The sequence below is a fragment of the Phyllopteryx taeniolatus genome, chromosome 3 (genome assembly GCF_024500385.1).
Source record: "Phyllopteryx taeniolatus isolate TA_2022b chromosome 3, UOR_Ptae_1.2, whole genome shotgun sequence".
Lineage (NCBI taxonomy): Eukaryota > Metazoa > Chordata > Actinopteri > Syngnathiformes > Syngnathidae > Phyllopteryx > Phyllopteryx taeniolatus.
The window spans coordinates 2070042-2084637 of NC_084504.1; the positions used below are offsets into that span (position 1 = coordinate 2070042).

The window sequence follows — 14596 nt, forward strand, 5'->3', positions numbered from 1 at the left end:
ATGCAGAAACAATTTCCAGAGGCACTGTATTATTTATACAAAAAATAGTTCTACAATTGTTGCCTTGAACAAAAGTGAAAGATTATCTTATCTACTGAGATGTCTATCAAAGCTGCAGAACCAACCAAACAGTGCCACCAGCCATCCAAAACCAAGGTTAATTGGTAACCATTATTTGCACTGTAACAACCGCAGGGTAGAAAGCAAATTTTTCAGTTCTGTTGTCTGCCAGCAAGAGACGACTAAGACTAAGTTGTGGAGGAATACCAACATTGAGACAAATGTTTTAAGTATATTTATGGGAAACAACATGTAAAGAAAAAGGAACACAAACAACCACCACCGGCTGTCATTGATAATTTACAATGGCTTTTTTTGTGATTTGGGGACAAATGTGCTCAAAACATCTCATTTGCTGCAAATAGTTGTTTTGGGATTTCAGTTTCCTAGAATGCATTATTTCAATAATAATAATAAAAAGTAGCAGAATAACTTTTTTATTGGGGTCTAAACTATTATGGTTGTCATAAACCATTGCCATGAAAGTCTGTCGTAGCTCACGCACTGCATTCATGGTTTTGAAGTAATATTCATTGTTTAGTTGTTCTCTTGTTTAGGATAATAACAATCAAAGTTGACGCATCCCAACTTGATATTTTCCTGCATCAGAATAACACAGTTATAGAAAACAAACCTAATTTGTTGCGTTGTTCCTGTTATTTTATTCATTTTGTTTCTAAAAAGATATTTTTTTAAAATAGCACATCAAAATAAACAACTTTCTCAACTTGTGATTTGGAGGGCAATACATTTCTAAAGGCCAATGACGGTAAGAGACAGCATATGATTTCAGTCCAAAGTACACTGTCCTGCAATGCTTGTATAAATTGACTTTGATGCTGTGACATTTTTCATTTTTGCCTCAGCTTCTTCCAGTGTCAATGTTCTCTCCCACAACCTCATGACCTCCAGAAGATGGATGTCAGCTCTCCTTTAGGTGGACTGAGCTGCCGCTCTCGCAGCAATTTCTACGGATAGGACACAAAAGCAGCATGTGCATTACTCTCTCTCCCCCACCTGTTTTTTTTTCATTTACATAAAACCAAAAATATTGTTTACATAAACTAGCTTTAACAAAAATAAATAATAATAATAATCAGATATGAGTTGAACAAAAACTGAGTTCCAAACCAATTTCAATCTGGATTGTGCAGTCGGTTGCAATTCAACATTGAAAATCCAATTTAACATTTCATCAGATGCTTTTATTTCTGTAAAATATCATCAGAATATGTTTATTTTTTTCTTTTTTTTTATGTTTTATTTGCGGGATGAAACGTAACCTTTCAGCTATAATAGTCCCAGATTGCTTCTGTTCACTAAATGACTCGTTGATTCCATAGGTGACAAAAAAAACCTGGTGTATTTTCTCACTTTGAATGACACTGAACATATTTATTTACGTAGTGAGTACTACATATGGAGGCAAACTTGAGGACTGCATCTCTTACCTCAAGGAATAGTTTCAGTCTAGAGACAGAGCCCATCTGTCCACTGCTGGTCACAGCTTCAATCCTGGTAGTAGACAGACACACACACACACACACACACACACTCTTGGGTCATCACACAAAATTTCCGACTATTCCTGAACAAAAATGTAACTACTGGCTGGTGAGCGGCATGCTCTGACAAGCCCATATTCAAGTCCTCTCCTTCATTGACAAGAAACTGTCACTTCTTGATTCATTGCAGCAAGAGATTATGGAGCTCAAAACTAGCTTGGAGTTCACGCACCAGCAAATCAAGGAGCAAAACAGGACACTGCCGAACTTCATTCAGCCATGATAGTGGTGACAACTGAGGTTGAAGTTCTCAAGAAAGAAAACAAACAAAGAAACAAAACAAAAAACAGTCAAGAAGCATGAGGGATAACCTCATCTTTTCCAGCATTTCCGAGAATACACTTTATAATCCAGAAGTTCAACTAAAAAACCTGTATGTCGACAGCGCTGAAATTCCACAAGCCGAAGGAGACGACAAAATTACCTTCCACCGAGTTCATAGACTAGGAGGACCGCGAGCAGGGAATCAAACCCATCCAATCATTGCAAAATTCTAACATTTACAGCAGAAAGTCTTGAAAAGTCAAAAGGATGGGAGCTGAAGGGTACACTGTTCGGGAAGAATGACCAGTTCCCGCGCGAAATCAAGCAACGACGCAAAATCTTGTACCCTCTCATGAAGAACTTCCGGCAACAAGGAAAATGCCCCTCACCGATTGTGGAAAAACAATACGTAGACGATCAACTGTTTCTCTAGCCAAAAGAATACAAAAAATTCTCACGTCAATAATACATTGTGACCAAAGAGGTTTCATTAAAGGTGAGAGCTCCACCAATAATGTCAGGCGACTGATAAACCTAATCAGTATGTCTCAGCGTTATAATCTAAATGCAATTGTCTTGTCTCTACATGCAGAAAAAGCTTTTGGCAAAGTGAACTGGTCTTTTTGTAATACTTGCAACTGTCACCACAAATGGGGTCAAATCACAAGGTTTCACTTTACAAAGAGGAACTAGACAGGGATGCCCTCTCTCGCCCCTGCTATTCACACTATTCCCTGGGATTGGCGCGCTGGCTCGGCCCCCACTTCCGGGCGGAGGGGGCTGGGCCCGCCCTTCCACAACAACTCCGTACACCAGTTGACTAACATGCATGAGATATGGTGTTTATTAACTGAGCAGTTCCATAGACACGCTATAGGCTTGAATTGCTTATGCTGGGACAAATAACAGTAACACAGGTTGTATTAAGATATCAACTCACAGGTTCTTACAGGTGTTCAGACACTATAAAAGCATTCCACCACACCACTCATCAGTAGCACTGCCTTGCTCATTTCCCCACATCCAGTCCTACCCTGCCCTCTCATCTTGTCCTATTGGTTAGCTGTTTGGATGTCCTCACTGTGAGTGTCCCCGCCGTCCACATATAAGAAGGCGATTTGACTTTGTAATGTTACTTGTAGTCAAATATCTAGACTGTCTAACTATCGTTCGGCTGTGGGTCACACCCCTATTCCCCTTGCCCGTTCTGTCCCCCTGTCTGTCCCCTACAACCCTTATCTGTCTGGCTGCATTTTCAATAAATATCCGAATAATTAACAAAAATAACAAATAAATTCAACAGGGAGTATTTCAAACTCCCCTGTTACACAGCAAAACTGTTCCAGCACAAAGGGCATACAGATCCACCATTCTGCATGGCCATGCAGCTGAACAGGACAGGTTTTAAATAAATAGCTAGATAGATTAGATGGATGGATTAGACAGACAGACGGACGGACGGACAAACTACCAGTCTGTGCGAGTGTGTACCTGGGTAAGTATTGCTCTTTCAGAAGCAGGAGGACTTTCCAGAACTGACCCTGATAGCTTTTTAACAAAGCGTGACCGCAAACCTGAAAGAATCAGAGACAAACAAGAATTTCAGCTCTGTGTGTATGTCAACAATTGCTTGGGTACATAAAGTTGGAGTCGAAACAACAAATGTAGGCTTCCCTTTTCCACAAAGAAAATAAAGTAAATAGGACTCACCTCAAGAAAGTCAAACAGTAGCGTCGCAGTGATGTCGGCTATAGGCTCCATGTTGAGCATCTGAGCCAACCAGCGCCAACCATGATTCAGGCCGTGAGTTGGCAACTGAAACATAAGCAATACTATTAATATGCTGCTTCTGCCTCCACCCAGATAGAAAAAAAGAAGATGCATGCAACTTTTAACTGAAACAAATGACATGATAAACAACATGCAAAAAAAAAAAACAACTATTGTATTGTAATCTACACACTTGGACAACATTGTTGGTAAGAAAGAAAGAAAGAAAAACCCACAGTGGTCACAGAAATAACTCCTGAAGTAGTAATAATAATAATAATCATAATCAATGAGAATCAGACAATCCATTTGAATTGTGGTTCAACAGAATTCTTTATAAAAAGTCATGAAACAGGCTTGGATAAAAGTGATGGTACCCTTAACTTAATATTTTGGGGAATCACTGCAATCAAACAGTTTTTCTAACTTTCAATGAGACTTCCGCACCGCTCAGCAGGTATTTTGGCTCACTTTGGCGTAAACTGGAGCAAAATGCTCTCCAGATGGCATGTTTCAGCTCCTTCCACAGTTGTTCAAAAGGATTTAGATCAGGGCTCATAGAAGGCCACTTCAGACTAGTCCAATGTTTTGCTCTTAGCCATTATTAGGTGTTTTTAGTTATCTGTTATGGGTCATTATCCTGTTGCAAGACCCATGACCTGCGACCGAGCTTTCTGACACTGGGCAACACATTTCTCTCCAGAATACCTTAATAGTCTTGAGTAGTGGTGTCATGATACCAAAATTCTTACTTCGATACTATACCTGCATAAAGTACCTCGATTCTGGGACTGAAATGATTCCACAGGAAAAATCTAAAATATCAGTGAATGCAGTGAAATAAAAAGGAAAAAAAGAACTTCAAATATTTTTATACTGATTTTTATTCATTCAAAATATTACGATAAACTTGAAAAATTATTTAATAATGGAATTAGCCTAATCTTAGTTATTTTTTAAATAATTAGATCAATGCCTGCATCATCATATATGACGAATATGTGTTTGTTTGTATGTTTATAAAATTGTACATCTTTATACAGTATATGTATGATATATACGTGCAGTAGTGATGGGACAAACAAAACTGGTGCGTCAGCACTGTGCCGAGACAAGAGCGAAACCCCGTATTGGTGCGTGTATCACTTTAAGAAAAAAAAAAAATCATGTGACCGATACAGGAAGTGTGTCGTTTGGATGTGCCGCGCCAAATTGTGTTTATAAAGAAACAAACTGTGTCGACATGTTGCGGATTTGTTGGATGGACTTTTGCTGTTGGATTTTTCCTTGTTTCACTGACTTCATGGATTGTTCCAAGAAGTTTTCCCCAGTCTGGAATAATTTTGATCTTTTGGTGCCAAATATTCCCCCCCCCCCCCCCCCTTTGGGCATTGTTTACTGTTAGTTTAATTAAATATATTTGTACATTTTTATGGTAAGAGGTGGTTTGAATTCTGGTTTTGGATCCTTAGATGCACACAACTGGGACACTTAAGGGAAAGTTAACTATTTATTACTTTCACTATCCCGGGAGCTAACCAGCTCGCTCTGGCTCGCGAGCTAAGGAGCTAAACAGCTCGTTCTGGCTCGCGAGCTAAGGAGCTAAACAGCTTGTTCTGGCTCGCGAGCTCGATAGTGGCAAAATCATTTAAAATAGGTGACTGACTGGGGGACCCCAGTTCGTGTCCAGACCCTGAAACAGTTCCATATGGACCCACACAATAGCCAAAAAAAAAAGCTTAGTAAAAGACGGAGAAAGATCAGGAAATGACCGATTAAGCAAAAGAACATTTGGAACAAACGGTGCTTAAAATGGAACGATCCGTGTCATTTTTTTTAATACTTATCAGTGGGAAGTTCCCACTGGGAACACTTATTAAAAGTGCATGTATGTGAAACGCCATTATGAACCAAAACAAAGGTTTTGAACAAGCATAGCCTCTAAGACGGTTTTGTTGTTAAGATTTGTTAAATTAAAAATAGGTAAAATAGTTTGAGACTTCACTGTTGTGTCAAGATGCCAAACAGAAAAGGGGGAAATTCTTTATTTTTCTTAAGTTTTAGGCATTTATTTGAACACTTACATACAATACATACATTTACTTGCGCTTATTGTGAAATGCAGCCCTACTTTTATTTAGTAAATGAGAGAAAATTACATAGTTGTGCTCATATGTTTGATTACCAGGGCAAAATTTGTAAGATGTGTACAATTCTTTATTACGCACAAATATCCTTATATCAGTGACCTGGAAAAAAAACATCAACAATGCTACCGTTTAGTGTGAAAATTTGGGGGGAAATATATTGTTCTTTAAAAATTTGTTATCGTGGCAGGCCTAAACACACAATATATTGAGAGAGAGCAAGAGCAATGAATAACAAAAACACTGTAAAAACAGTATGAAAGATACAACCCCAATTCCAATGAAGTTGGGACATTGTGTTAAACATAAATAAAAACAGAATACAATGATTTGCAAATCATGTACAACCTATATTTAATTGAATACACTATAAAGACAAGACATTTAATGTTCAAACTGATAAACTTTATTGTTTTTAGCAAATAATCATTAACTTAGAATTTTATGGCTGCATCACGTTCCAAAAAAGCTGGCACAGGTGGCAAAAAAGACTGAGAAAGTTGAGGAATGCTCATCAAACACCTGTTTGGAACATCCCACAGGTGAACAGGCTAATTGGGAACAGGTGGGTGCCATGACTGGGTATAAAAGGAACTTCCCTGAATTGCTCAGTCATTCACAAACAAAGATGGGGCGCGGTTCACCTCTTTGTGAACAAGTGCGTGAGAAAATAGTCGAACAGTTTAAGGACAATGTTCCTCAATGTACAATTGCAAGGAATTTAGAGATTTCATCATCTACAGTCCATAATATCAGCAAAATGTTCAGAGAATCTGGAGAAATCACTGCATGTAAGCGGCAAGGCCGAAAACCAACATTGAATGCCCATGACCTTCGATCCCTCAAATGGCACTGCATCAAAATCCGACATCAATGTGTAAAGGATATCACCACATGGGCTCAGGAACACTTCAGAAAACCAATGTCAGTAAATACAGTTCGGCGCTACATCCGTGAGTGCAACTTGAAACTCTACTATGCAAAGCAAAAGCCATTTATCAACAACGCCCAGAAACGCCGCCGGCTTCTCTGGGCCCGAGCTCATCTAAGATGGACTGATGCAAAGTGGAAACGTGTTCTATAGTCCGACGAGTCCATCCATCCATCCATTTTCTGAGCTGCTTATCCTCACAAGAGTCATGGGAGTGCTGGAGCCTATCCCAGCTATCATCGAGCAGGAGGCAGGGTACACCCTGAACTGGTTGCCAGCCAATCGCAGGGCACATACAAACAAACAAACATTCGCACTCACATTCACACCTACGGGTAATTTTGAGTCGTGAATTAACCTACCTCGCATGTTTTGGGCATGTGGGAGTAAACCGGAGTGCCCGGAGAAAACGGTCCACATTTCAAATCAGTTCCCGAACGTTTATTGAATGTTGTTAAAAGAAAAGGTGATGTAACACAGTGGTAAACATGACACTGTCCCAGCTTTTTTTGGAACGTGTTGCAGCTATAAAAATTCAAATTAATGATTATTTGGTAAAAACAATCAAGTTTATCAGTTTGAACATTAAATATCTTGTCTTTGTATTGCATACAATTAAATATAGGTTGAACATGATTTGCAAATCATTGTATTCTGTTTTTATTTATGTTTAACACAACGTCCCAACTTCATTGGAATTGGGATTGTAGTAACATCAATAAAAATCTGCAACATAGCGGGGCCGCGAAGCAAGAACCGTGATATAGCAGTGGATTACTTTATCTGTATTCCATAATGATAAATTGCAGGGACTCAATGTTCCAGGACTGGGACTTATTTTTTCCATGACATGTGCATCCCATGACTCACACAAGTGTAAATGGGTGTAAAATGATCTATGGACTTTATTATTTCTATTTCTATAATTACACGTACTTTACTCGTACTTAACACTGTGTATTTCAAGCTTTTTATTCAAGCTTTTAGTGTGCAGTATTCTTGTATGACTGCATTCGATTTCTCCCATTGTAAACAATACATGTGTACCCACTCAGTGCAGTACTGTTTTTTTTTTATTGCATATGAAGACATGACACTCAAAAAGTGGACCTTCTTGCTCCACTTGGATACTAAGTATTTTTTCTTTTGCCTTCAGGTGGATTTTTAGTCTTCTCTGAGTGGTCTCCGACGACGAGTGTACCCTGTATCCGGGTCTGAGCTGTGCTTCCGTGCAGCGCACACCCTTTCGAAGTCGTATCACGCCATTGATCTCCTGCTTCCAACACTGACTCTCGTGTGAATCAAATACAGAGTTTTTCTAGAAGCACAGGAGAATCCACTGCATATAACAGTGACTTTACTCAAATAGCCTCATGAACTATGGACTCTGAGGTTATGTCCTGGTGGCTAACGCGTGCTAACTTGTCTGCAGGAGGCAGGAGCAGGTCGGCAGTTTGAAGCAATTTTATTCTTCCGGCTCCCACACAGTCTCGCGCACACAACTTGCCGGAAGACAGGAAGTCATTGACTGACTGTTGGCTTTTTTGGGCCTTTAAGACACAGTGTTAACTGAACGGTGTCACGAACAATATTTTTGGAAGTAACGGTACTAAAAAAAAAACTGGTACCATGGTATTTTTGACGTCAAAACACCTTGGTATGGTACTGGCATATGTACTTGGTGCAACACTGGTCTTGAGATTTGAGAAGTCCACTTTGGCTCAAACAATGACACATGGTGTGATCTGACACTGATGTACCTTGGAGTTCACCTTTAATTTCTTTGGAGGTTGTTCTGGGCTGTTTTGTTACCATTCGTATTAACCATCTCTTCAAGTTGTCATAAATTTTCCTCCCGCGGCCATGTCCAAGGAGGTTGGCTACAGTCCCATGGATCTTAAATTTCTGAATAATATGTGCAACTACAGTCACAGGAACATCAAGCTGCTTGGAGATGGTCTTATAGCCATTAACTTTAATGTGCTTGTGTATAATTTTATTTATCTCCTGAGACAACTCTTTACTCCGCTAACTCTGGTCCATGTTTAGTGTGGTACACACCATGTCACCAAACAGCACAATGATTACTTGTCACCCGTTAAATAGGCCGACTGACTGATTAAAAGTTTGTAGACGCCTGTGCTGCTAATTAGAGGACACACGTTATTTTAATGTCTCTATGGTCAAATTATTTTCAATCTTCTCTAGGGGTACCATCCTTTTTTTGTCTAGGCCTGTTTCATTTAAAATAATTCTGTTGAATGACAATTCAAAAGAAATGCCTGATTTTGATAGAAATATATTGAAAATTAACCAATTTATTATTACTTTTGTCAGATTCAAGTTAGTTCTGTGACCACTGTGGGTTTTTTCTTTCATTAACAGAGGCGTACCAACAATTCCGCCATGTGTACGTCTTTCTGCTCAGTGCAAACACATTACTGACCAAACAAATGAAAAAGTTCCTACCCCATGCTTGGAGTCAAATGGCCACTTCAGTTGGATGATGGCAGCATAGAGGCGGATCATGCCTGACATCCTTTTCATGAAACTGTCTTGGCCTTCAACACCAGAGTCATCCACACGGTAACCAAGAATTCTGTTGAGTAAAAAGCAGCTGCCTTTAAAGGGGTTCTTCTATTGTCAGCTTCTGTGTGTCACGCTTGCCACTTCCATATTGTATTAACAACTAATTATTGGGGAACACAATTTTTGTTGAGTTAGGTCTGACAGCTGTTTTTAACTAATTGTTGGGTGCAGAATCCAAAACTGGTCTCAGTTTTTCTCTATCACAAAGTTTTTGAACAGAGTGAGAATAAAGTGAAATAAATGAAATACAGTGGGCCAAAAATGTATTTAGTCAGCCACCAATTGTGCAGGTTCTCCCACTTAAAAAGATGAAAGAGGCCTGTAATTTTCATCATAGGTATATCTCACCTATGAGAGACAAAATGAGAAAACAAATCCAGCATCATAGTCTGATTTTTAAAGAATTTGTTAGCAAATTATGGTGGAAAATAAATATTTGGTCACCTACAAAAAAAGCAAGATTTCTGGCTCTTCTTTAAGAGGTTCCTCTGTCCTCCACTCGTTACCTGTACTAATGGCACCTGTTTGAACTCATCAGTATAAAAGACATCTCTCCACAACCTCAAACAGTCACACTCCAAACTCCACTAAGGCCAAGACCAAAGAGCTGTCAAAGGACACCAGAAACAAAATTGTAGACCAGGACCAGGCTGGAAAGACTGAATCTGCAATAATTAAGCAGCTTGGTGTGAAGAAATCAACTGTGGGAGCAATTATTAGAAAATATCCCTTGGGGCTCCATGCAAGATCTCACCGCGTGGGGTCAAAATGATCACAAGAACGGTGAGCAAAAATTCCAGAACCATTCGGGGGTGGGGGGTGGTGGGGGGAGGGCTGCTGAATGACCTACAGAGAGCTGGGACCAAAGTAACAAAGGCTAGCATCAGTAACACACTACGTCGCCTTGGACTCAAATCCTGCAGTGCCAGACGTGCTTAAGCCAGTACATGTCCAGGCCCATCTGAAGTTTGCTAGAGCGCATTTGGATGATCCACAAGAGGATTGGGAGAATGTCATATGGTCAGATGAAACCAAAACAGAACATTTTGGTAAAAACTCAACTTGTCGTGCTTGGAGGACAAAGAATGCTGACTTGCATCCAAAGAACACCATACCTACTGTGAAGCATGGTGGTGGAAACATCATGTTTTGGGGCTCTTTTGCCTACAAAGGGACCAGGACGCGTAAAGGAAAGAATGAATGAGGCCATGTATCGTGAGATTTTGAGTGAAAACTTCCTTCCATCAGCAAGGGTATTGAAGATGAAACGTGGCTTGGTCTTTCAGCATGACAATGATCCCAAACACACTGCCCAGGCAACGAAGGAGTGGCTTCGTAAGAAGCATTACAAGGTCCTGGAGTGGCCTAGCCAGTCTCCCGATCTCAACCCCATAGAAAATCTTTGGAGGGAGTTGAAAGTCTGTGTTGCCCAGCGACAGCCCCACACAAAAAAAATCACTGCTCTCGAGATCTGCATGAAGGAATGGGCCAATATGCCAGCAACAGTGTGTGAAAACCTTGTCAAGACTTACAGAAAACGTTTGACCTCTCTCATTGCCAACAAATGGTATATAACAAAGTATTGAGATGAACTTTTGTTAACTAAGTACTTATTTCCCACCATAATTTGCTAATAAATTCCTTAAAAATCAGATGTGATTTTCTGGATTTTTTCTCCTCATTTTGTCTCTCAGGTGAGGTATACCTATGGTGAAAATTACAGGCCTCTCTCATCTTTTTAAGTGGTAGAACTTGCACAACTGGTGGCAGACTAAATACTTTTTGCGCCACCCATGTAAATAAAACACTGAGATGGAATAGTTACAAGCTTTGAAAACTAAAAAAACAGCATAAAATTAAATCGAACTTACAACGGTATGCCCATGGTTACAAGGTTAAGAGAAAAGCCAGCACAAATCCTCTTAATTCCTACGATGCTAGCTTTCTGTTTGCAGATATTGATAGTACTGACCTATTGGGAGCTGCACACACAACTCTCAGTGCACTGTCTCAATTGTGACTGCACAAACAAGTTGCCACGTAGCTGTAGATAAATCCAATTGTAATCAGCTGGCAAGTCTTACTACAGCTAATCAGTGGAATTTTGCTTCTCCTCTAGAGGGTAAGCTGTGGAGAAAAAAACTTGACGTGCTTGACGTGAAACCTGACTGCAATTTTGGAATCAGCATGCCAATTTTTGTTTTAATCAGCATAAAAATCTAAGTCAGATTTCTTTTTTCAAATTGTGATAATGTAACAGGAAAATGAAACAAAGCCTGAAGTTGGAGACATCAGAGTTTGAATCTTGGATGATGAACTATCCACTATCCTTACACACTCCTTGATATTACCTCCAAAACGGGCATGTCAGCAAATTCGCAGCTCTGCTTCAACGATAAGTCCTTAGACGCAGACATTAGATGGCCAGTGTGGAAGTAGCTACTGACCTCTGATATTCATCCACAGGTGTGCCATCCTTCATTCGAGGATAATGTGGAACCGCATACGGACATTTTTTGTGTAGGTGGCCAAGGAGGAGGTCACCAAATCGGGGCTGCAGCTGCCAAATACCTGAGGCCGTCACACCGATGGGGAAGGCGGCTTCATGATGCGATGCCACCTCTTCCTCACCTTGTTTCTACAACAAGAAATCACATGCTGTAGCATGAAGCGACTGGATATCTGTTTGTAAAGGCGAGAGATACGACTGTATCGGTTGCAGACTCCGTTATCGATATCTGCCAGGAATCCTTAGATACGTTGGTTGTAGGGCTCGGGACCAGATATCGCAAGACTAGGAATCAGTTTCCTGAGGCTTTATGGTTTTCATCTCGTAAAACAAGAGCTAGAGGTCTCGCGCTGTAACGTTATGTTTACAGCCAAACGCAGCAGTGGTGGATTCTAGCGACACTCCTAACTTAACTACATTTCTCCGTAGCGTCACTATTTCAACATCGACCAGCTTTTCAGTAGTTAAACTATTGTCGTGGTCACGGCAATAGCAAAGTAGCGTTCCCCCAGGAGTTGTAAATATTGAATGAACGTCATGTTAGATACTTCATCTCAAGTCCGCCGTTGACACCGGGGCCGGCGGCGAAATGTGCGCCGCAGATTGTAAACATGCAGACAATATGGCAAAGGTAGGTACATCTCGGCAATTTCCTTGGGCTGTAACTCAGCAAACTAATGCTTCATCTCGAGTCCTCGCGGTCCACTTAGATGTTCGTGCTGGTACTGTGCGACCCTAAAAAGAAACTTCCGAGAGGACACACGGCTAGGTATGTCCCAAAATTGACACAGCAATCGCCATTTGAACTAAGCTAGACATCACGATTTAAAAGTTCAAAAAGTCAGTCAGCACTCAGCAAGCAGTTAAAAAAAAAGAAAGCAGTGCGTGTGCAGAGTGGCAGTCCCAGCTTGAATGGCACAGTGTGCGAGAACCCCCATGGCTCTTTAAATATTGTTTGTGCAGAGTTTGAGAAGAGAAAATCTTCCAAATTAATTGTTGTATTGTTGTAGTCTATTTAAATAATTATTTATTAAAATAAAATAATAAATAATTTGTATTTTTTCAGTGCCATAAAGCAACAATGCTCAGGATTAAGTGTTCTTTTACTGTACATGTTTGAAAATAAGGTTAGACATTTTATAGAATAGGGTTTAATCAAGTCAAGGTTCTTATTGATTATCACGTGCAAATGTTAACTATCAGATTTTTCTCTGCACCGAATCAATAATCGTTACGCACCCATCTGAATCGAATCACATCGAATCGTTCCGCCCGTAAAGATATCGTTTTTTAATCGAACCGCTACCTGTGTATCTGGCTATGTATCGACTCGGCCTCGTGCCAGCGATTCCCAACCCTAACAGTAGCACTCACCACAAACTTCTCAGCCACTTTGTAAAACACAAAGTCCAAGCCCTGTGGGTGATGGGAGGTGGAAATTGACTTTCCCGCCGACACCACCGCCTGTCCGGACAGCAGCTTGTCGAGCCTTTCAAAGATTTCTCGAAGTCGAGATCCAGAATTGGCGGAGATTTGACTGATGGGTATAGTTGCGGCTTTCTGGAGCTCCAACTTAAGTCTCTTTGTCTACATAAACAGAAATGTTGACACATTAAGGATGCTTCACATAACTTCCACACAGTGCTGGCTTTCTAAGACATTAAGTACTCAAACTAACCTGGACATCTTTTGATGAGCTGAGTTGTTCAATGGACTGAGTGCACTGAGTAAGCGACTCCTGCAATTCCTTGTACCATTTCAACGTGGTGTCTTCTGCATTGTTCTGCAGCCCTGATTGATGACATTCATGTGAAAATTCCGCTGATAGTTGACAGAATTCTCTAAAACAACAGATGAAAATGTACAGTACCATGAGAAAGCATTTGCTCCCTTCCAGCGTATCAGATTTAAAAAAAATATTTAACATTAATCACACTTAAATATTACAGCTCATCAAACCAATTGTAATGTCTCACAAAGACAATCCAAGTAAATATAAAACACAATTTCTAAAATGATAATTTTCTTCATTATGGAAAACAAATCCAAACCAATCTGGCCCTAAGTAATGCCCCCAAATAGCCAAAATGTGGTTGTAACACCCTTGGCACCAATGACAGTGTTGACAATAACTGGTTATGCGTGGCTGTGAATATTCGCATTCATACAGGTCATTTCATTATCAGGGAATTGAATCGATTGCAACTGGACTGTTGTTTGTCTAAGGAGACGTTTCGCCTCTCATCCGAGCAGGCTTCGTCAGTTCATGCAAGAAGACTTAGTTACGACGCACTAGCCAAGTGTTTGTGTGGAAGAGTCAAATATTTATGCCCCACCTTAAGGCCTCTTTATACTCGCGCGGTCGCGCAGCCGACAACGCCCACGCATTGCATCACGTGACCGACTGAATTGGCCCGCACGGCCCCTCTGCGTAGTTTGACGCGCACACGGCAAAAATTGTTGCCCCGCGTCGAATGCCGCAGAGATCATCTCGCATGATTGGTCCGTTTTAGTTACATGCTGTGATGATTTAATCAGCGTTCCTCCCGGTTCCAGATAGCACCTACACCGTCGCCCTCTCGATCGATTTTGCAGCATAATTAAACGTATCATCTGGTCATCTAGGTCCATTTGTTTGAGGAGACTCTGTTCCACGGTCGCAATTTTTGTTGGTTTATTCCTTGTTACGGAAAGGAAAGTAAAAACGGCTACCGGAAATGGCCAAAATAATGCAGACGAAACTCCACCCTGTGGCATCCTA

At 40.5% G+C, this 14596-nt stretch overlaps 1 protein-coding gene across 2 annotated transcripts in view; it reads right to left on the reverse strand.

Moving 5' to 3' along the window:
* Nucleotides 1-280: 280 nt before the first annotated feature.
* gle1 (GLE1 RNA export mediator) overlaps nucleotides 281-14596 on the reverse strand; it is a 23926-nt gene continuing 9610 nt past the window's right edge. For both annotated transcript variants that reach the window (XM_061766395.1, XM_061766394.1), the window contains exons 8-15: nucleotides 13514-13626; nucleotides 13210-13422; nucleotides 11774-11964; nucleotides 9207-9336; nucleotides 3600-3704; nucleotides 3381-3463; nucleotides 1512-1575; nucleotides 281-1028 (exon numbers count right to left, since the gene is read on the reverse strand). In XM_061766395.1, coding sequence (XP_061622379.1) covers nucleotides 960-1028; nucleotides 1512-1575; nucleotides 3381-3463; nucleotides 3600-3704; nucleotides 9207-9336; nucleotides 11774-11964; nucleotides 13210-13422; nucleotides 13514-13626 — 968 coding nt within the window. In that variant the 3' untranslated portion in view covers nucleotides 281-959. The remainder of the gene's footprint in view (nucleotides 1029-1511; nucleotides 1576-3380; nucleotides 3464-3599; nucleotides 3705-9206; nucleotides 9337-11773; nucleotides 11965-13209; nucleotides 13423-13513; nucleotides 13627-14596) is intronic.